The sequence below is a fragment of the Mercenaria mercenaria genome, chromosome 4 (genome assembly GCF_021730395.1).
Source record: "Mercenaria mercenaria strain notata chromosome 4, MADL_Memer_1, whole genome shotgun sequence".
Lineage (NCBI taxonomy): Eukaryota > Metazoa > Mollusca > Bivalvia > Venerida > Veneridae > Mercenaria > Mercenaria mercenaria.
In genome coordinates this window covers 2,967,763-2,992,030 of record NC_069364.1, presented here as the reverse complement: position 1 = coordinate 2,992,030, position 24,268 = coordinate 2,967,763, and the positions used below count along the sequence as shown (strand labels likewise).

The window sequence follows — 24,268 nt, the reverse complement described above, 5'->3', positions numbered from 1 at the left end:
TGGACTAATTGATATTGCCTTAACTTCTCCACTGATACAAAACTGAGGCAGTCTAAGGTAAACTAAAATAAAAAAATCCTCGTAAATTAATGTTGAAAATAGAAAAGAATGCTGATTAAATTTAAATTGTTAAAAAAATAAATTGTTGGAGGACAAAATTTAGCCCAGGATTCAAAATTACTTTGTCTTGAGTGCACTAGACTTTAATTTTACAAAACCTCTCTGCTAACTTAAAGAATACGATATTTACGTGCATTGTTTGACATAATCATATGAATATCTGATTACACGTTTTAAATAAGCTCGTCTAAATCTCAGACTTTAATGTAATTGACGAACTATTGTTGTGCTTTGGGTATAGTAAAATCCCCACTTGTTTGGATATGGTGCTTGCATTTTAATTGTGTCTTTTTGTAGTTTCTGTGATATGCAAACTCCGTAACTTCAGATCTCCATTCTAAATTCCAGTTTGTTTAGATCTGCACATTGTATTCTTGTTTAGGGCAAGTTCATTATTTTAACTGGGGACCATACGCCACTTTTCATGGAATTCGCCTTCGGCAGTCTATAGTTTTTTTATTCGGTACTTCGCTAACAATGTAAATGTTGAGTTATGCTCAATCCAGGGCTGGGAGGCGCGGACGGTAGCTAGAATTTCCACTACCATCCATTATCAGGCTCAGTCAAACCGAGACCGCAATATTTTTATCTATGTCGTGTTGGGCGACCAGTGGTTTTCCACCTTTTCTGCTTTATTGAGTCTGTTCATGAGAGCTGATGGAATGTGCAACATCCCTAACACCTCACATTCTAGTAATGGCTTAGGCAGAGATGTATTATACATTTATAGGTTGAATAATCTCCATGACGTCAAAATATAAGGCCACTGACAGATCAGACACTATTCAGTTGGTTTATGATCTCCTATTATCTCGAAAGCGTGTTAGAAATCGAGGACTGGAAAAACATGAATTTGATTAAAGGAAAAGACCGTTTCGTTTATCCTGGTCTCGTCCCTATGCAGGTGAGAAAACCCATAGAATTATAAACATTTCAATATATTTTCAGCACATCTGCACTCATATGGCGATTGTAGGCATGAACAAACATGTAACCTTTTCGAAATGGTGACTAGAGGAGCAAAACAATAATGACCCGGAATACTCTGTACAAGGACTATCCAAAAAAAAAAATAGCGTAGACTTTTCTCTAGCTTTTATTAAAGTAACAAAACACAAAATGTACCATCGTGATAAGCAAACTTTCTAGTAACTTACTGCAATTTGACGTGATTATGATCATACAGCCAGGAGTAACGCATACTCGAAAACAGTTACTTACACGAACCCGGCGCAAGGAGATGATAACTTAACGACGTTAGCGACATCGTTCCTTCATCATGATTCTTCCACTAAGTTTGCAGTCATCAGTATTTGTAAATACTTATATTAAATTTGTTGAACAATACCTAAGCCATAATAACTTGTTTGAATAGAATACCGAAAAAAGTATGAACACGTATGCGAAGCATCTCAGACATGGTGCTCAACGTGAGTATTTGGTCTTTGTCCCTCTTTTTTATATTTTTCTTCCATTTTGAATTTGATGTCTCAATGTTTCAGATAAGATCATTTTGCAACTATTGAAAGAATCAAATAAAAAACTTGAAAGATGATTAATTCGCAATAAAATGAAAGTACAGTCTGAAAAATCATTTGTAATCTTTATGAAGTACTGAATATTTTCTCATCTGAAATTAAACATTGCAACAGGACATATGGTTGCCATTGAGATGGCCTTCATTTTTTACGGTGAGAACTCCGTTGTTGTTGATTTTAGAAGTGAATGCAGCTGTGTTCTCGTACGGGACTCGTGCGAGCTGCTCCCGACTTCGAAAATCTCTACGAGCTCATAGACAACTCGGGAGCTCGGTGAAACATTTTCACCGACTTCCCGAGTCTGCTACGAGATCAAAAAATCCGTACGACGCTCGTAAATGTCCGTACGGTCGCCGTGCGAATTTGGCAAAATTCGACTGAAAACCTACTCGTACGGAGCTCGTAGCGTTCTTGTGACCAGGATATAACCTGCTGAGAGAGAATCAGTTCATGAGCAGCTGACAGAATCAGTTTGTTACAAGTTTGGATATATTATCAAACAAATCGCCTATAATAGTAATCAAAGCTTTGAAAATGAAAAATCTTAAGTAAAGTTATTTGAATAAAACATTTAAACTTTTAAGAATTTTCATGATGAATACAAAGAACAAAAGCAGGTGATTATACTGTCATTTCGATCTTGTAATGCACAATAAATAAGGGTGTAAGTTAAAAAAGGGAAAATTTAATTATGGTAACCTAAAAGAATTTATGGCATCATATGATGATATCTGTAATTTCAAAAAAAAAATCATTTGATAATTAGTACAAATATATTATGCGCAACAGCAGTATAATGTTATCACCAAGATAAACTGCTTTTTATATTTTCATAGCGAGTGTTTCACGAGCAATTACAAATTAAACATGTCGTTTTCCTTTGTTTAAACTTTTAAATGCATAACCCCTATCTCTACCCCATCCCAATTTTTGTGTTTGTACATAATCAAAATGAACTTGTTGTCGGAATTTTGAAGCAACCCATCTGCTTTATTTTCTACTGTAGTTTCGCTTTGTTGCGGGCCTACTTGGCGATGTATGCTCTAGTTGTAGTTACTGTCCGCTATGTTATCTCCCTTACCTTTTATTTTTTGTGAGTTTATTGTTACAAGGAAACGTATGAGCGTAATTCATCTGAAGAAAAAGCAATACATTCAAGCAGTTACCATATTTTTAAGTTGCTAAGCTCCAATCTTTGGTTACATTTTCGTTAGAACAATACCATCGCCACACTCCTCCAGCTCTGTGGTCAGACAATTCAGTAAAGCCAGTCCATACATCAGAAATTATGAATGTAGGGATAATTCCCTTTTTTAAAATTTTTTATGACTTAAATGTTGTAAAGAGTAACACAATTTCAAGAATAATAACTTTACATTCAAGTTACTTCGAGCTCAAACACAATTCGAGTGCGGATGAGTAAGCTTTCAATATTAATGTGAATTTTGCGAGTAATTAGATAAAACAAAGCCGATATATACTTCCTAAAATCATTAATATGATTCCTAAAACAAACAACCACACAAGTTACATGGATTTCACTACATTCATAGTTTTCGGCGCTTAGTTAAAATTTTATCTTTTTTTATCTAAAAACAGTTTATACGTGTCGTTTGGTGGGCTATCCGGATTGCTATATTGCCTAGTCAGTCCTGTTAATGTACATGTATAATGGAACCTGCATTACAGTATCTCAGTATCTTCGTTTTTCATTTGATTTTGTTAAGAAAAAACCACAAGCAAGAGTAAAGTGTCATGGACCAGTAAAATGTAACTTTCACTGACGTATTGTCGTACCGTATAATAGTAATATCATAATAGTACAATAGTGACATCAAATTGACTTGTCGTAGTGACATCATAGCGACGTATCATTGTGACGTATAGTGACGTATCACATGATACATACCACCTTGACGTAAACTTATCGAAATATAATGGATTTGTTTGGACTTACAGATGGTACAGCTGAAACAGTGTACTGAAAGGTGCTATTTTGTTCTTTTATGTTACCATTCGAAAGTCGATGGCTATATTCACAAAGCTCCAGGAGTATGTCTATGGTAAGATAATATTTTACAAAACACTTAGGTGAAAAGTGTATAATGTAAGGTAAGCCCGACAGTGTTGAACCACAGTAAACCACAGTCATACAAAGCATTGGTTCCAAGGCGTTTACCAGAGGACAAGTACTTACTAGTAGTATTGAACTCTTACGAGAAGTTCTTTATCATCAAGCCTTTCATGACGCTGAAACTCTAGGAAATGGCTGATTATGGAGGAAGACATTTTAGTTCGTTATGACGTCATTTAGACACTGCTGAATTTTATTCATTAAGCATATAACTTGTTAAGGTTGTACGAGCGGTTTCTTTTCAGAATATCCGCGAGTTTGAAAACTGTTTCAGTTAAATCTTCGAAAATTTCTTTCTAACAAAATATGCCTAAAAATAATGCTATATGATTAAAAAATGGATGATAATGTACCATTTGACCAAACAGATTCTACTTGTTGCAAAATTATTTTTCACCCTTAATTTGGTCGGCATTTGGCTAAAATTGATGTAAGATGTACAATGGGGTAGGGGTCGGTTATTTTAAAAAATCTATTAAAGTACATCAGGTTTTGTTATGATATTTTTCTGACTGATATATATAATGATAAGTTTCAGCTGAAATAAAAAAATAGCACTTTCTATTATCCAGGAAATATACAAACTAAAACAACATCAACAACAAAAAATTAATAAAATACAAATTCACCAGATTTTAAACCTGTTCTTTTTAAAAAATAAATCTCTTAGATGCACGCTGACTTCAACGTTTTTCGCTTTCCATTTCGAAGCATTTTTGTATGTCATTAAAGCTGAAAAAATATTTCGAAAATCTGAACGTCAGATCTTAATAAGTTTATTCCACTGAACATAAAGTCGGTGGGGTAATTATGTCAGCATTGTAAAAGATGAAAAAGATTTTAGTGATATTTCTGCTTACATAATACTGATATTACTTTGTATTGATAGTAAGCGGTAAGACCTGAAATCCCTGTGACATTTAGCGCGATGTCATATGTTTTATAAAGTATCACCATTTTTTCAATTTTACAAAATTCAGAAATGCTTAGATAGTGGGTTAAGAAAATACCCTAAAAAATTTAAAACGAGTTCTGTGACATATGCTTTCCATTCGCTTATTTGTCTTAGCAACTAATGTTCTTGAAGCTCACAGAGTATCAAAAAATTCTTAACGTTAGAAAAAAAGACCCTACATCCTAAAACTGATCAATTTCATACGTGTTTTGGGTATAAGATGTAAATATAGTGATTTTTTCATTACAGCTGAAAAAGTAGAGAAAACCTTTAACATAAATAAGTAAATGCAGTTTAAATATGTATCTGAAATTCAATGAATCAGCCTTCTTTTGTGATGGAAACAAAATGGCCGCCATTTGGACAAAATGTTCAAGTAAATGCTTAAAACTGTCTCATTTTTAAGCCGATTTTGAAAATTCTTTCTTTTCTTTTAATGATCAAAGAAATCCTAGTAGACGGAATTCAGTTATCATAACATATCTTTAAGTCTCCTTACCAAATATCTAAAAGTATCTATGTAAGAACTTTTTAAGCTGTAAAAACTTGATGTATTCATAGTACTCGATGTATTGATCATTTTAACTACATGTATCGTAAAAAGAATCTATTAGATATAGATATCAATCCGCTCTTATTTTCGTCCCGCTTCCTTGTTCAGTAGTTTTATTCAAAGCTGAAAACAGATGCTTTTTTATTGTCGGAATAAATTCGATGAACTTTTGAGAAAGAAATTCTGTATTTCTTGATAAATTTGTTTTCTGAGACTTTAAGCACATTTTTTTTGTCTAAAGGGAGTTTCATGTCCAATTGATTTAAGTCGCTGATCTCAAATCACCTCCGCGACCGAGTGATTTAGGTTGCTGACTTCAAATCACTTGCCCCTCACCGATTTCGATTCGAGTCTTACTCGGTTCGTTGAATTCTTTAATTGATGAAATCATCCAGCTGGCTTTTGAAATGTTGGTGGTTCTACCCAGGTGCCCGCATGTGATGAAATATTAAAAAGAGGGCACTGGGGGTCTTCTTCCACCATAAAAGCTGGAAAGTCGCAATATGATCTATAATCAACTCAACAAACCACTTGCCCTAAAAAATGTGGGTACAAACTTCGCCCAGGGTGTTGAATTCTTCACGGGAGGATGCCATCAAGATGGATAACGTAAGATCGGTGGCTCTACTCAGTTGCCGTCCTTAAATGATTAAGAGAGGTAGGACAATGAAATTAATATTACTCAAAAAGATAAAGCCATCAGGGGTGTCCATGTCCGAGAGGTTAAGGTCGTTGATCTCAAATAACTTTCCCCTCACAGATGTTGCTTCAAGCCTCGCAAAGGGTGCTGAATTCTCCATGTGAGGATGTCATCCAGCTGGCTTACGTGAGGTCCGCGGTTCTATCAAGGTGCACGGAGAGCTATCCAGAATCTCTCTCTCTCTCTCTCCCCCCCCCCCCCCCCATCCCCACCACTTCTTCACCACCACCAAACACTGAAATGTCGCAATATTACCTATACCTGTGTCGCTGTGACGAAAGCAACAACAAAGCCAGAAAGAATTGCATGACCCTTTATTACTTAGTATTTACAAGTAAAAGATAGAATAAACTGGTCCTGTCAATTTAAGGAACTTAGTTTCAAAATCATTTTTAATATATTAAATATATAGAATAAATAAATATATATTAAAATAGATATTGAAAGATGACGCAAAATGCATTGTTGAAAGAATATAGCTTTACTGTATTTCATACACATAAAGATATATATTTAAACAGTAGTGCATTATAATTTTCGATGGCTAAAATACTAGTATGCTGTTATCAAAAATTTGAAAGTTTACTGGTCATCAGAAGGCAGGTCCATTTAACATATTGTTTGTAAAAGAGTATCTTATGTTTGATTATTTTCCTTTGTTTCATCTTTTAGATCGTTAAGTGTATCGATGATTTAACATAAAATGTAACATTTACAAAGTTTGAAAGAAAGTGTAAGAATGACGTTTTCCAACAATATTTCAGATTTGCAGAGCTTGCGAAGAAACAACTTGCAGAAATATATATAATGTGAAAAGATTACTGCACTGCATTGTTTTCTGTATCATAATTATCTGTTGCAGTTGGATTTTTATATTAAAATCTGATTTGACTAATATTTAATGTGCCGTGTGATACTGTAAAAGATTCGTTCAAGATTTCTCGCATAATGGCCGGTGTTTTTCATTGCAATTAAAATCATTCCAAGCGTAATTCAGCTTAGGAAAAAAACCTACGCAGTCCTCATTTCTGTTCTCGAAATTGTTTGGCTCGCCAGGCCCCCAATCAGAGAAGGTTACATGTTTGTCCGAACCATACCATCGCCAAACACCTTCTGCTCTCTGGTCAGATAAACCAGTCCATGTATTTGATACTATGAATGACACAAAAAGGCATAACTTTATGTGTTAAGTGTTTATACTATATACTTTTAGTCAATCAGTTACCTGGTATTTTCAGACTTTTCAAATATTCATTCTTGTACTGTTAATATCATGTAATTGTCAGCCTCTTTTCTATGGAAGGCGTTGTCAACAGGTTTGTCTGTTTAGAGGTACATAGAAAACGAACGTAAAAACTAAGTCGGATAAAAGTTATGAAGTTGACTTCTTAATGATGAAGATTACACTTCACAACCTCTATCCTAAACTTACCTCATGTTATCTTGTTAGCCATATAATTTTAGCAATAAAATAGGTAAACATGTAGCTATTTTAACATTGATTGCTCGCAGTTTCCTAGGAAGAACACTTTAAACAGTATTAATATCAAGGAAGAAAACAAAGAAAAAATACGAAAGCTGTGGAAACGTACCTGATTAACAGTCATCATAGTCGCATAAGACAGAGAGCGCTCATTTATACTAAATAGGAATGAGAAAACAACTTGAGGTAATGTAGCATTTGTAATGGACATCTTTGTACATGTACATATAAACATAGAATTAAATTTTACCTTTCAGATTTCTTAGAAGATTTTTCAGAAAACTATTCTCCCAAATGTCGTCAATACGGACAAGGTTTCCTCCATGCAGAGTACAATAGTACTGAAATTGCGTATTCAAGAATTATCATGTTTTATTGTGAAGTTTTCTATTCAGATAAAATGACCGCATAACGACTCTACCATGAGTCCGATTACACCTTTCTGAACTTGAAATAAAACTTATTGATATAAATGATAATAATATTGCGTTGTTCTAACCATAGATGAACTATTTCATTTATGAATTTTATTTCTCATAGAGAATTATAGATTAATGTACATTTACGAAACATAGCAGTATCTCATATCAGCACAAATAAGCCTTACATGTGCCTCCATGAACGTCTGTGTTTTATGTCCAATCATGTAGCAGTGAGTGTCGTATGCTATCCACCCATTTTTGAAGCAGGCTAAAAAATAGTTGACAATATTTGATACATTTATTCAAGTAAGGAAATAAAAAACATCCTGTCGAGGTTTCATATATTTATATTGTCTCGTCGTGTATTGAACAGGAGGTACAAAGTCACATTCACAGATCTAGTTCTTTGAAAATATATTTAACGGAAAAAGCGATAGAAAGAAACATATTTAGGGCAATGTTATTGCCTACAATATCCGAGATATTATGTTATATTATATAGTCTCCATTCAGCATATTATTCATGTTCAAATGTCCTTTATATACAACGACAGCAGCCACTCAAGATGTCAAATTCACGATTTGTCCAGAGGGACAAGTGAGAGAGAGAAAGTCCCAAGAACAGAACGAGAGGGAAATGTGTTAGATACAGGCATATCCTGCTTACTTACCCTAGTTCTATGCAAATAAACAGCATGTCTTTTTAACTAGCTCGTATTATACGCGAAGTCCTCTTTCCACGGAAGAACCAGTATTGGTCATTTAAGTTGTCACCCAATAGCATCTCAGAAATTCCCATTGCTTGAAGCAGGATTCGAACCCTGGATCTCAGGAATGACAGTCAAGCGTGTTACTATTAGACCTCCAGGCAACCTATGATCTAATCTGTTTTATATGTATATAGTAATATAATAAATGAAGATACATTTTCCATGCATTTTTAAAATCATTTGCCAGACTTGATAAAAAACAAAGAAAAATATCAAACAGGGAATGCCACGCACCAAAAACGTAGCCTCCTTAAAACGAAACCCCTAGCCCGCAGACGCGTGCACCACACACACACACACACACACACACACACACACACACACACAAAGCCAACACATAAGGACAAAACGAACAACACACATGCACACAAAGCCAACAAATAAGACGAAACGAACAAACAAAGGAACACAGTGGGGCACCGCCTTGGAACGGTCAGTGGCAAAAACACCACTGGGGAGCTTAAACCGGTTTATGCTGCACCTAACCTCACTCTTACCCCCACCATGTTCCAAAGACATGGGACAGTGTAAATAAAAGTAATCCCCTCCAGGTGAATCTCTTACACACGTAATGGAAACAAAAAGGCATGGCATGTAAAACACAAAAATGCTCGTGTATAAATATATAAAAAACAAACCTTAAGAACCAAAAACGTATGTACTCAATGCCTTTTCAGAAGACAGAGCAACAAGAGAAACACCCTTAAGGGCCCGACGAAACAGGCCAGAAGACAAATATCAAAACAGTTCAGTCCTGGTAGGATTTAAAAACTGCTTATCATAGAGTCCTCCCCCTCTTCCGTCAGACGCAATCAAAGAGGGAAGCGTAGTGTCCAACTGTAAACGGGTTGAACACTAAACATGCGGTATGTCTCAAAACAGTTGGGTCGTAACCTCTTTTAATAAAACGTTTGATAATCTTTCCAAATACATTTGGAAAATTACCGTGACCCAAGATCTTACGAAGTTTGTAAACCACATCCCCATAAAAAACGGGTTTAGAAATACCTTCTCGCAGAAGTGTCTTTAAATTACTATTGAATTTTAAAACTAAATCAGAATTACGATAATAAAATTTAGCAAAATATTTACGCAATTTGTAATAACGGTAGCCTTGCTGAAGAAGTTTACCTGTAATATATTGATTACGTTCATTGAAATGCTTGACATGACTACACGCTCTGGCAAACCGAATTAATTGAGAAATATATACCCCATAAGATGTAGCCTGAGGTACATCCCCATCCAAATGGGGAAAATTTACAATACTAAAATTAAAATCATCCCTCTTGTCATAAATTTTGGTATGTATAAAATTGTCATAAATAGAGAGATGTAAATCTAAAAATGAAGCATCAGTATCCGAATTGTTAGTTTTAATTAACTGAAGCTCCCTAGGATAAATAGTACCCACCAACTGACCAAAAAACGGATTATCCATATTAAGAATATCATCTAGATAGCGTGATGTATTATTAAATGCCGTTATAATATCTGCCTGCGTATCTGGAGAGAGGCTCAACATAAAGTCTCTTTCATAACAATATAAAAACAAATCTGCGACAAGGGGTGCACAATTTGTTCCCATGGGAATACCAACAACTTGTCTAAAAACTGCATTCCCAAACCTGATGTAAATGTTGTTCAATAAAAAGGAAAGGGCTTTACAAACTTCGTCACAGGTCCACATTGTATAATGTTTAATAATATTGTTAGTAAAAAAAGCTTTATCAAAATTGCAAGCAATAAATGTAACATTCTCTCTGGCAAAAGTCTTTTGAATTAGGGCAGTTAATTTGTCATTTATTAAGTTATGTGGTAAAGTGGTATACAAAGTAGAAAAATCGTATGTACTGACTGTAGATACCTTGTAATTATTAATTTTCAACTTATCCAGGATTTCACCAGAATTTTTAATCGACCAAAATAAGCCTTGTATTTCATATGAAATAACAATTTGTTGACAAAGCCTTGTATTAATGAAGAATTATGGTTTCCTATGTTTATTTATCCTCTAGCCTTGTTAATGTACCTGACGCATTACTGTTGGGTAAGAGCAACAATCAACAACACGTATTGTTTCATTCCTCCAAATTGTGCATATATCTGAAAGATAAGTATAAAAAGTTTATTTCTTTTCTTGTTTTGTTAGGTATATTTACGTTTCAGTTGTGTAATGGCGGACAGTGCCTGTAATCCTTGATTCATTATTAACACGTATGAACCTGTTCCCCGCAAGTAATTTCCAACTGCAATCACATGAATCAGGGGTAGAGGAAGAACGTTTTCAGACACAGTCCTGATTTAGAACATAATTATGCCCCTAGCAGGGATCAGTATCTTGCCCCCTTGATCCTAAGATATGCACTTTTATAGAGCTAAGCGAGTGGGCAATTAAAAACGAGTAAGTAAACAGTCATACAAACCAGAAGTTGAGAGATATGTGAAATTCTAGATTTAGATGATCTCCTATTGCTTATTTTAAGCCGTTGTTGTGTAAGTCTGTAAGTCAATTCTTTACACTTGTATATTTTTGAAAATTGATATTAGGATGAGCAAAGTTAAGTAATAACTCCCTAAAACATCTCACGGTACGAGCATATGTAAACCTGAGCGTAGATTGAGAGACAGATATATCGTAACTTTTTACGCAGGAATTAAATATACACAGCCTAAACGCAAAACTACGGGCCAAGACTGGAATTGCTTACCATAGCAGTAGACAAAGTAGATATATTGATAAGAAGAGTAATTTTTTTTAAAGTTCAAGTTACTTCGCATCAAATATATCCATAAACTATACAAAGAAAATGCAAGTAGTAATTCCCTAAATGAATAAATTCACATACCGTCGTAAGTTTCTTTCGTTCGCTGTACACTGGGCACTGTTTAGTAATCAAGGCTATTCAAAAGCTCGTATTTATCTCAAAAGTTTGACAATGAAAGTTTGTATTTTAAATGACAGGGAAGTAAAAACAAACGGACTTTCTATGTATCAAAGACAATGCAACAAAGGATTGAGAATGTTGGTTTTCACAAAAAGCTTTGAAATATTCTGTTGATCGCAACAGTAAGATATAACTTCATGTTTACTACACACTACAGTTATATTGGTATTTGTAACACATACGAAGTTTTGAAGCTCTGCCTTGTACTGACATGTATAGCGTCAACTGTAACGTAAACCGACCTACGAAAAAATTACAGATTTAACAGGTCCGGGAACTCGCCTGAGGATTAAAACAGATCTAAAGGAAATGATTTATCTGAGACGCCTTTCTAGCCGTTTAACGGAAACAACGACCCGAGTACAAAAATAAATTTTCATTTAGGGAGATATGCTGCATTTGCCTTCGCCGTCTGTCTGTCCGTGCGCATTTAGATTGTGTGCGCTTCATCTCCACAACCTCCTGCCGGCTTTTATTGAAACTTGGACTGACGCGTATATTTTGTTATGCACATTGTCGATACGACTCACTCGGGATATTTTTTGCGAAGTTTAATGCAGCTTTTAAAAAAGTTGTCCGCATTACCTCTTTTGACCTGAGTATGGGATTTGAATGAAGCATTTCATATAAATGATCTGTAGGAAGCATAGATGGCATGTATATATAATATTTAGCGTATTTTTCACTAACTCACTGACCTTTGACTTTTGTTTTCATAGTCTGCATAAATATTCTTGCCCCGGGCTTTATCTACAAAATGATTCGTTGTATTTCAACGAAACTTCACAGGAACGATTTAAATAAAGTCTAGTTGTGCATTTTTGTATGTTTCGTTGTTTTGTAATTCAAAAGTCGAGAAATAAAATTTATCAAAAATCCATGTATACTCAACGGCTGTTTTATAGTTGATACATTTAGAATGGATACAATAAGAAATTTGGTCACGATATACTCTGTTGTGTCCCCTTTTCGTGACCGTTAGCTTGGATTTTCGAGCATTCGCAGTACAGTTGACAAGTACTTGTTACTTTAATTACATCAAACAACAGATGAACTATTAACTGGAGTCGTTGGACCCTAAAAACTGTAGCATAAACATAAAAATCCCGTACCTGATAAGTATTCATGTTGTGATCAGAATCTCACAGAAGCTGTTTCCTCAATTCGTGACTATTGATTGGCTACTCATTAGGGTCAAGGTTGTTATAGTTCAATTCCAATAATGTAATCCATATTCAATCAAGTTATGTGATTTCATCTCATATTATTGCGAGTTACTCAAAAATTTAATTTCATGAAAATGGGTGTACAAATTTAGAGCATAAAAATAACAAGAAATACTGAAAAATGTAACTCCACCTGGTAAGCAGTTTCTTAAATTCTAACTGTTTATAAACATATTTACAGTGATAAAAGTTTAGAAACAAGGAAGAAGTCATACTTATTTAATTATCTGATTATCACAGTGTGCCTCCTGACAATGCGCTCTTTTGTGCAGTACACCAGATGAACCCAGTGATCACACCTGTCACACTTGGCCCAATTTATTATTTTTATGCAGTCATCTTGTCTGGGTGGAGAGAATTTTAAACAAACACAGCAGTTGTCTTCATTTGCATCATCATCTGAATATAGGCTGTCAGTGTCTAGATCAATTGGTGAACCTTTGTCATTTTGCAGACCACTAGTTGATGGCTTTGGACTATAAGGTTTATGGTTATTGGTGTTGTTGTTCTTTTTAGAAGGTGCTTTCTTTTTAAGGATGACTACCTGTAATAGGCCTCAATTTCACCAAAACGTACACACAACTTGATAATGTAAGCTTTGAAAATGTCAAACGATAGAAATAAGATGCATATTGACAAGTTATATAGTGACAGAAGCTCTCAAAAAAATTCCTTTAGATTACCTCCCCTGATAATTTTGGTTTTTCATGAGTTATCTCCCCTGAAAACTAGAAAAAAAAATCTCCTTTTCCCTACGAGGAGTTTTAGATTTCTTTTTGATATTTGTAGCAGAAACATATAATGCAGCTTTCCACCGAAAAATTTTCTCGAAACTCAAGCTCATATTCTCATAATCAAAGAAATTATACATTTCCCATAGGCATCAATGTTAACTTCAATACCGATTATCTCCCCCAAAAATGATAAAATTCGAAAAATCTCTCGGTGAAACGTTTTTAATTTTGAATGTCTTTAAAGTGACAAAATTTCATTTAAATATTACCATCCAGGTACAAGATATGAAATGTGGCTATTACACCATGTTATCCTTAAACTGAAATGGTGGGTTTTCTGACTTCTGCTTTTCCTCAAGATACTGTGTCATATCATCAAAGTTATCATCATCTGTAATGGCTTTGCTGCTAGCATTAAGTTCGTTAGAAGTAAATTTCTTTTTCTTCTTGCAGGAGCAGAGGTCACATTGATCATCATCTTCTTTAGTTTTATTGACTACAGTAAACCTCACTTATAAGGAACTCGGATATAAGGAACACTCGGTTAGAAGGAACAATTTTCAATTCCCCAATCTAATTCCTTCTTTATTCAATGTAAAAATCCTCGGTTATAAGGAACTCGGTTATAAGGAACACTTTTTCCAGTCCCAAAGTACAAAATTCAATGGAAAAACCCTCGGTTATAGCGAACAGACATAGAGTATAAAAATTATTGAAAACCGGAAATAAACAGGAGAATCGCGGATGACGTCAGAGTAACTTCGGCACTTTCACACGCTTTCATGCACATGAATAAACACAAATTATTTCATTTCTATGATCTTTAGTTTGTTAATTCACGGATTCGATAAAAAGAAAATATATAATATCATCAAATTACCAAATACTAAACGATAGTAGACTTATGTCCGAGAGCTACATGTAATTTCATGTTAACAATAGTGAACGAAAATCAGTTAGGGTCACGGTCATATCCTAAATAAATGTGCTAATTACACACGATTAACAATGGCAAACAGTTCAGTTTACCAAATTTTCAATTATAAAAATTATAGCAGGTGCTAAAACGGACAATAGCAAAAGTGTAGGTATAATTTACACTTTAATCCATATATATGGCGCCGCTGTCTAGTCGTAATACACTGTATGTCATAAACACCCTACTTTTAGATTTTAATGGGTAGTCTAATTTAATATTTTTGTAATAAAAAAATTTAACATTTGTTTTATATTACTATTGATGCCTGTTCACATAACATGCGGTCAAGCAAGGTAAGGGGAGTAAATGCAACACATGTAGCGCTCTCTAAAAGGAAGATAGAAATAACCGACAAAAATAAACATAAATTACGGTCATTCTTACCAACGAACATTTTGGCTTGTTTTGGGTTTAACGCCGCGTTTCAACAATATTTCAGTCATATACATGCAGGCAGTTTACCTTACCATCTCTCCAGGAAAGGGCTGGTACTAGAAACGAAACTTTCTCACATGAGGATTCAAGGTAGACCCTGAGTGTGAACACATAGCCCTTATCAAACGTCAGTCAAATAGTGTTCGCTATACAAATTGTGTTCGTTATACAAACCTCGGTTACAAGGATCTAGTTCGCTATACGGATATAAGGAACCTCGGTTATAAGGAACAATTTTTAGAGGTCCCAAGCTGTTCTTTATAAGCGAGGTTTACTGTATTTGCTCTTCTTTCTCAAGCAGGAACTTCTCAACTGCTTCAGGACCAGACTTGATGGCTTTCACTTTGGCGACTGGGTTTACCTCTCTGAAACTCTCGCAAGGCAACAACTGCTGTGGGATTATCACATTTGTGTCCAGGGGTTTCCTGTTTTCCTGAAACCAGCTTGAATGTTCAAAAGGGGTTAGTGCTTTAAGGTAGGCTCTGGATGCAAGAGAGGAAATGTTTTATTTTGTAATAGTCTGCCCCATGTTTCTGGACATAATTATATTGTGAGCATTCACTGTAATAATACCTCTTGAATGGACCAAATATAGCTACGTCAAGTGGTTGTAATATATGTGAACTATGAGCAGGTAGAACAAACAAGATAATGCCTCTTTCCCTGGCCCATTTAATAGCTTCTGAACTTTTATGGGAAGCATGTCCATCATGAATTAGAGGCATCGGTTGAATGCAGAATGTTGACGGCCGCGCAAAATGAAGAAAATGCTCCTCTGAAAATTGCCTGAAAACTTCACTGTTGGACCATCCGGTTTCAGACATGGTTCCCTTGGCACCAGTACAAACAATTTTCATAAGGTCTTGATTCCATCTTTGACCTTTGAATACAAAGAATGGTGGGATGGCATGGCCAACAGCATTTATACACCCGATTAATGTGGTTATTGAAGACTTTGGTGAGGTTATTGCCTTGGATCTGACATTTGGATTAACAACAATATTTGAAGGCCTATGCTCTGGTTGTATAGAGATCTCATCAAGATTGTAAATATTGTGAAGCTTGTTAAGTAAATCATTATTTTCCGTGGCGGCTTTCAAGTTCAAGAAATAAGCACTGATGGTTAAGGGGTGGATGTTTTTGCTCTGGAACTTTCAAGCTGGCTTGGTATCAAAGTTGCAATTTCATTAGGCCATTTTTTCAGAAATGCATATAGCCACTTGCTACTCAAAGGGGTATTTTTCCGCCAAGCTCATATGCCAGTTCTCCTGCTAATTTTTTATTTCAGTGTTTGGCATATCATAACAAAGTTCAGCTCTAGACTGTAAATGTTCAATAAGTTTCTTTTCTTCCTCTTCTGTGAATAAAGTATCTTGCCTAAAGTTAATAGGGTCAACTTTCCCTAACACTCTATCGCTCAAGGTAGACTGCGGCAGTCCAAACATTCTAGCAACGTTTTTCTTACATGTAATCCCCTATTCTTTACTAAATTGTATGCTTTTAACATAGTTTCTGGTGGATAATGCCTGTATCTTCAAATATTTTTTAACTGGTTTAACCTGAAAGTTATTTTGAAATATATCTTATTGAAATCTGGGGAAGTAACTATTGTTACATTGTCTTATAACCAATTAATCATAGTAAAGTCGTAATATGATGTTAATTGGACGTTAATTGGGCCTGACAATAAGAAAGACATGTTGGACAATAACGGAAAAATAGAAGTCAACGTAACTGTAAAACTCAAGAGTACAGTGTACAAAATTTTCAAGCGCACCTACTTGACACCGGTGGCTTCCGCTAGATTGTAAACAATAGGTAGATTTCTGCAAATATTAAGTTTATAATGGAAATTTAGGAAATATTTGGACAAAATATATAAAGGTAATCTTTTTTTTGTAATGCTTTTACCTGTTTCTTCCGCATTTCTCTGTGTATATATGGTCAGCAATGTATGAGCAAAAAAGGTGGTATTGAATTCGAACGTCGCACAGTTCGGCACGTGCGTAAAATTGAAAAATGACGACGTCACGAAATGAGGAAAGGGCACGAATTGAGGAAACAGAACGATGATGGTTGAGACTAAAAACGGAAAAGAAAGTTTTATCATCATAATGTTACTTTCATATCAAATAACTATAGATACACATTTTCAGTAATTTCTAAGGTATCAAATTTAGATACCTTCATATGATTCATACCTCCGAAATTTAAAAAAAAAAACCTTGAGTGTTTGTTCGTATTGGCCAGCGTTGACAAGCAAACAATTAAAACTGCGTATCACACAAGGAAGTTTCAAACTTTTCTGTGTCTTTGTTTGTTAGACAATTAAGTGAACTAAAATACGATGTTTACAAGAGAACAATTGCATGGCCAGTTGGTGACAGAGATAACTTCATGTTTCAGTGTAAAATGAAAGAAAGTATAATTGCTGTATAGGCATCCCATTTTGTAATAAAGAACATAAAGGTAGCTCTGCACGTTTTATAAGCCGGAAGTATTGGCGATAATCATTTATCCGGATAAATTACAATCAACTTTTGACACGGCATATGCAAATGAAAATCCTTTCATGAATAAATGGCAAATAGGAATGAAGTGGGTTGCAATATTCCATAAATATGACACAGGTCTCTGATAAAAATACGAAAAAAAAATAAGACAGAGAGATGAATAGAAAACATAGTTATTGTAAAATGATAATATCGAATAGGGAATTTCGGCTCTAGATCTATGTGACTATAGCCTTACAAGTCAAAGTCGTAGGAGATATGGGATCCACCCTGTCCCAATTTATCTTGCTAAAATAGATTAGAGGAGACGTTTAGATGTAATGTAATCGTAGGTACTGGAAAAGCTTTTGTTAGGTTGTCTGAACAATTTTGAGAAAACCTAGTTTTCCCTCAATTTAGCTGTTTCAGGCAAGGTCAGTGATGAAGGTGACTTACGAGAGAGAGAGAAAGAGAGAGAGAGAGAGAGAGAGATAGAGAGAGAGAGAGAGAGAGCCTTGTCCTATTTTGAACAAGATGTCCATTCGATATGTCTGCATATCTGTATACATGTTCCGCTGATAGAGAGCGTCAGATCTCCCTCGAGTCTGCTATTATCCTAAGGATTTTTTCTTATCAAAATGATTTTATGAATCTATGTGCCTCATTTATGGGCAGGGTAGAGCAACAACAATAAAGACATGGCTTGGCATTGTTGTATTTATATTTTTCAATGTGCCAGTGAGAGCTGTTGTTTACAACTGCAAAAGGTGTTGCATTCAATATTTCAAACTGTTATTTGTTAAATATTATACTGCTACTGGAATATATGAATGATTTTTATCACTGGCACCAGAGAAGAAAGAAAATGCCTCTGTACATGTTATACCCTACCCCTAGGTATTCTATAAGAACCATGGTCATGAACGGGAAAATATAACAACCCGTTTCAATCGCGCATTTCTTATCTAAAACGCACAATTCGGTAAATGTGTACTATGAATATTGAAAAAGTGTTAATTTATCTTCCATTGTGTACCGGCCACGTTTCTTCAATATTTCTTATCTTAAAGAAATAACCCATAGTTTATACTTTTTCATGTGAAAATGTATGTCAGTCGTCATTTAACTGTACACGTGTATGCTAAAATGTGTATATGCAGCATAAATGTGCAGTATGAGTTAAATAAACAGTAAAGATATACACAAATGTATGATTTCAAATTCAAAATCATTTCAAAAATGAATTTTAGTCAGTCATCATTTCGAATTTTATTGTAAAACAGTGAATATTTGCATTCTGTTTTTTTGTTTGTTTACATTCCGCCTAACATGTGCACACAGCTGTGACCTCGAGACCGGATGTTCATTAGGGGAGTTCACGCAAGTTTTTTTTCTGTAAAGCTGACGAAATCATAAAATATGTGGAGTATCTCTGCAATATGAGATATTGATAAAATTTGTTTTGTGAAAGATAAATTACCGCTTGTTCAGTATGCCTTGTACCCATTCACAGAACTGTGCGTTTTAGGTGAGAAATGTACGATTGAAATGGGTTGGTGCACATTCCCGTTTATGACCATGATTCTTATAGAATACCTAGAGGTAGGAACGTAACATCTTAATTTCCTTACAATAGGTATGTTTTAGTCACATTATTTGATATCATAAACTAAATGGGTATACCTTTAAATTTTAGAACAAGATATCAGTCCAAACCTAACAGCAAGTATCAAACAATAATATTGCATATGAATGAAACGTTTCCAAACAAGTTATTGTTTTATTTCTCGCATACGAGTCTGAATTTTCTATCGCAGTTATAGTCGTTCCAGTCGAATGCTTCCATAGCCCTAATGGCAACACAATCTTCATTATCTGTATTATTTGGCTCTCCAGGTCCCCAGTCATAGAAAGTCGCATGATCGTTCGTACCATACCATTGCCAAAAACCTTCATCTCTCTGGTCTGTCAAACCAGTCCATGCACGGATCACTGTAATTTTTCATAATATTATACTATATAATACTATAGAAATTCTCGAATGAATTAAGCATAAGCTTAGACTACTAGTCACTAATGCAAGAAGTTTTATGTAAAATTCTGATTAGTATCGTATCCCCGCTCTACAGTGACATGCCTTTTAGATGAAAAACCAGTTCATTTTCATACAGGATTCAAGTGTGAGACAATGGCCTATTCTGTCTCTCATGGCATCCATCAAACGAATATAATCTTCCTTTACGAGGCATCTGCTGCGTAGAACATATGACAAATAGGTACAAATGTTCAATCTTACCATTGGACCTTTTTAGCATATTTTTCAGAAAATTATTTTCCAAATAGTCGTCAATACGCACAAGGTATGCCTCTCGTTGCGTACAGAAGTGCTGAAAATAAAATGCATCATATATGAGTTTTTGAGTAATAAAACGTATATTATTGAATATATAAAACGACCACAATTTCTTCCATTTATGTACTCGGCATTGTTTTTGGACTGCACTTAAAACTGACGTAAAAGGGTTGCTGGGCTTACGACAAATATCTGTAATTCACGCTCGCTCAAAACAGATATAGCTATCTTGTAGACAGACAGTCGTAAGGTATTCCAAATAATCTGCCAAAAACTAGCGCCTCAGTTCAGTTGATATAAGGATATACAACATAGAATTGGTTCGATAGAAATGACAAATCTTTTTTTATACTTAATGTTTTACCTTATTGTCACTTACATCTGGTATTGCATATATTAGGTAGAGTAGAAGCAGCCATTTGTGTTTTTCGAATATCTAGAAACAACGTATGAAAATTGGAGTAAACAGCAAAACAGTTTCGGAACGTAGAGAGTAAACGTACATTACAGTTTTACAGGGTTCAATTATAGCTTAGTGGATTCATAGTCTGAAAACATATGCAATTAAAAAGGGAATCAAACTTTTGGCCTCTAAGGATACAGCTACAATTAATTCTCTCTACATTTTGAATCAATTAATTGAAATTCGTTCTGTATGTATGTACGTTCTGAGATGTAGTGAAACGCTTGCTTTGGTTTTATTGATGTCATAATTGTTGTTTTTATTTTTCAAAACGCGAAACACGATTATATTGAAATATAACATAAAGCGTTAAAACCAAATTGGTCGCGGTCCACTTGGTACGTAGTGAGAAAACTTTGCTGTGTGACTCATGTCTCAAACAGGGGATTTAGTATTCAGTCTTTCTGCTGCCCATTATATGCAATCCACTCTATCAGGCCCCACACACAAATAATCCTAAATAATGTAACAAGTTTTAACCATGATATGTCATTTCTTTATTCTTCCTCCGGAAAATGAAAATTGTGATATTTGTACATATTGGTCATTTTACATTTCTCGAACATTGTCATATAGAGATCATAGGATACATTAAAGATTACTAACATGGGCCTCCGAGAATGTTCGTGCTTCATATCCAACAAAGTAGCAGTGAGAGTTGTATGCTATCCATCCGTTTGAACAGCAAGCTGGAATAGTGAATTTGGCATCGACTGTACAATGGTATAATATAGGAGGTCCAACAATAGGTTGGTAAATTTTTTAACTTCATAATGGGAACAGTCTAAATCTACTTTAAAAGCCTTAGAACTTCAGTTAACAATTTACGTCCTTAAAAATGTTTTAGAAAATTAATGATTAATAAAGTTAATAGCATACAAATTGGAAAGTAGTTTATAACTATGATCAACATAAAGAATAAATGTTCAAGAGTTTTATCTCCCCTGCCATTAATTATGGTATTCGCGCATATATCACTTACTACCTTGTCCGCGTATATGTGCGCCCGTCCGTCCGTGTGTGTGTATATTTTTGTGTGATTAGAAAATCATGTTTGCTCAATTACTTTTAATGCATGATATTCATGACATGGTATTCATATAGATTAGCACAAACCTTCACCATAACTAGACGACGTGTCACGAGCAAGACCCAGTCTCCTATCTTTCAATGTCAGTCTCAGATCAAAGATTTAAGGTTATTTTTCATGTTAACAACCATGCATGGACATCCGAATAACTTTGAATTTACTTCAGACATAACAAGACGACATATCAGGTGCAAGGCTCAGACTAGTACCTTTAAAATCAATGTCAAATTGTGGACAACACAATATGTCACATAAAAAAACTTGGCATATTCAGATGCCAATTATTTAATGAACTGATACTAGTATGGTCCTATATCAATAATAGCAGGAGACGTGTCCCATACAAGGCTTGAGGCTCTAGCTCATACTAATGGTTCAGTCTAAGATTGTTATAGTCAATGCGTCATTCTATCATCATGTAGTGTCTGTGTTTGTGTGGGATGGTGTTCATCCATGACCTATAGTCACATGGTTCGTCTTATAATTAAGAAGGTGTTACAAGTCTTTCAGTTGTACTTTTGGAAGAAGACAGACATATTAATATTGTCAATATTAAATTAAATGCTCGAAGAAGTGTTTGTTGTTTTACCTTTAGCATTAAGGTCCTAGAATAAACTGGTCAGAATTACAATCAGAAACACGAGTGTCTTCATTTTATCCTGTAAGATGCAACAACATCAGTATATACGGAATTACCTTAAAATGTTTGTCATTGTAAGGAGATATTACTGTGAAAAATATCACATCGGATTCTATTAACTTGTCTTAACCTAAATCAAATCAGTAGACATGTTAGGCAGGGATACTGCGATACTATACATTGTACACTTTTGCATATGGGAAGCAGACCTGCATTTCTGTTGTCGCAATTATCTATCACGTACGTGACTGTTTGTGTCATATAGAACAGTACATACGCGAATCATTTCTGTTCTTTACTTTTGTGAATAATTTTTGGAGAAATGAAACAGATGTCATCCTGTACAAAACAGAACAGAACGTATCATTTTATTTCATCCTGGCATTTTGCAATACAACATGGATATATGTCATAGTATAGTTGTAACATAAACATTCACTTCGGTTGAACGTCTACCTTTCGAGCGTGGGACCTGCCCGCTTAGCTCAATAGGGGGAGCTCAAATCTGCGGATCTCGGGGTCGTGAGTTTGAGCCCTGGACGAGGCGTATGTTCTCCGTGACGATTTGATAAAAGAAATTGTGTCTGAAATAATTCGTCCTCCACTTCTGATTCTTATTGGTAAGTTGGCAGTTACTTGCGGAAAACAGGTTGGTATTTGTACAGAATCCAAGAACACTGGTAAGATTAACTGCCCTCCGTTACATTACTGAAATACTGTTGAAAAACGGCGTTAATCCCAAATGAAGCAAAACCTTGCGTGTGTGTATAAAGTATGAGTGCACATGTAAATATATATGTGCATCATGTATACATTTTATCGATGCACGCGCAAATATATATGTGACAATAATGTACACACGTATGTATTCGAGAGTGACTGGTGCACTTGTAACTGTATAGGGTACTGTTATATATTAGAACACGCTAACATATGCTTCCAGCTGTAAAGTATAAGTTTATGTAAACATTTTTAAAACGCACGCATAAATTTGTAGGTGAAAGCTTGAACCTCCTCTTACGCTTACACTTGCAAATCTACAAGTGCACCGGTCAAATATGTACGTATAATTTTTATTCTACAAGTGAACTTGTTCAAACGAGAGTAAGGAATCTGATATAATATGGACTAAATAGATTACGGTGGCGTTCTAGTTTGACAACAACGCATACTAAATAAAGGTCTTCTTGAGAATAATATTTTGATCTCCATAATTTTCTTGTGTCAATACAAATAAAAGTTTGATTTCAAACGCACACCGGTAGTTTTGACATTTTTAATTAATATTTCATGTACAGAAATCATATATATTCTATCAATTTTATAATAAAAATAATACAAGGATCTACATACAAAATATATTTTAAAAACTTATACTAATTTATTTCCTTGACAATAAAACATATAATAAAGGTATGGTGTAAACCTTAAAAGCTTAGATTCACACTAATTTTATGCATAAATATATGAAACATTTTGATCACTAAGCTTGCGCTGAAAACAGATTAAAATGGTGATTTAAACAAAAGAACTAAAATAATTTTCTGCTATTTGCACTGAGCATTTAAAAAAAAATAAAACTGGGAATGAAAAATACAAATTAACAAAACTTTCAATGTGATGTATATTTACCTTTAGCCGTCTATGTCACTGGAGCTGTGCGCCTCTAATCAGAAATGATTTTTATGTCCGAAATGTTAAACTTTAAGAGAATACCTAAATCTTATGCCAAACACTTTAAAAAGGAATAAATTATGTACATATATATATATATATATATATCTTTTTTATATGGTTCTGCTACGCACACCTGAACTGTTTTAACAGTGTAAAGCTTTTGGCAATAAAACTAAAAAGGCATTCAAAACAGGGAAGAGATATTTCTTCTGAAACAAAGACAGTACGCTGAAAAATCGTTTCTCAAAACAACCATTGAATTACTGACTTGATTGAAATCAAAAGATAATTACGATTATGAATAACCATGTTTACGCCCAAAGTCAAAACAATATCATGCACGCACGATTTAAGTTTACCTTACATGATGAATAAACAAAACAAACAAAAAATGCATAGATAAAATGCATGGTATTTATCTTGTCTGTGCTAACAAAGAAATGACTCTCATACATATACTAATTAAGTAGACGAGTTAATGTTTGATGGACGCCATAATATCATGAGTATTTTTAATCGTACAAATTGAATATTAAGACATGTGCTTTCTTTTACA

At 34.6% G+C, this 24,268-nt stretch overlaps 2 protein-coding genes across 7 annotated transcripts; both read right to left on the bottom strand.

Annotated features, from left to right (window-relative positions):
- Window positions 1–6,327: 6,327 nt before the first annotated feature.
- Window positions 6,328–15,722, bottom strand: LOC128556108 (lactose-binding lectin l-2-like). Its single transcript, XM_053540014.1, has 6 exons — window positions 15,571–15,722; window positions 15,273–15,440; window positions 8,726–8,790; window positions 8,091–8,173; window positions 7,734–7,824; window positions 6,328–7,152 (listed from the first exon to the last, which is right to left on the bottom strand). The coding sequence occupies exons 1-6, from the start codon at window positions 15,720–15,722 to the stop codon at window positions 6,932–6,934; spliced, it is 780 nt and encodes a 259-aa protein (XP_053395989.1). The 3' UTR covers window positions 6,328–6,931.
- A 2,855-nt stretch (window positions 15,723–18,577) lies between these two features.
- On the bottom strand, window positions 18,578–23,867 carry LOC123552609 (hepatic lectin-like). 6 transcript variants are annotated; one of them, XR_008370445.1, is made up of 5 exons: window positions 23,668–23,867; window positions 21,985–22,054; window positions 20,912–20,994; window positions 19,786–19,876; window positions 18,578–19,481 (listed from the first exon to the last, which is right to left on the bottom strand). XR_008370445.1 is itself a non-coding variant. In XM_053540164.1 (2 exons), exons 1-2 carry the CDS (start codon window positions 19,786–19,788, stop codon window positions 19,270–19,272), a joined length of 342 nt encoding a protein of 113 aa, XP_053396139.1. In that variant the 5' UTR covers window positions 19,789–19,790; the 3' UTR covers window positions 18,578–19,269. The 6 variants fall into 6 exon arrangements, 1 of the variants encoding a protein (XP_053396139.1); XR_008370448.1 differs by lacking the exon at window positions 19,786–19,876; XR_008370446.1 differs by lacking the exon at window positions 21,985–22,054.
- Window positions 23,868–24,268: the final 401 nt, after the last annotated feature.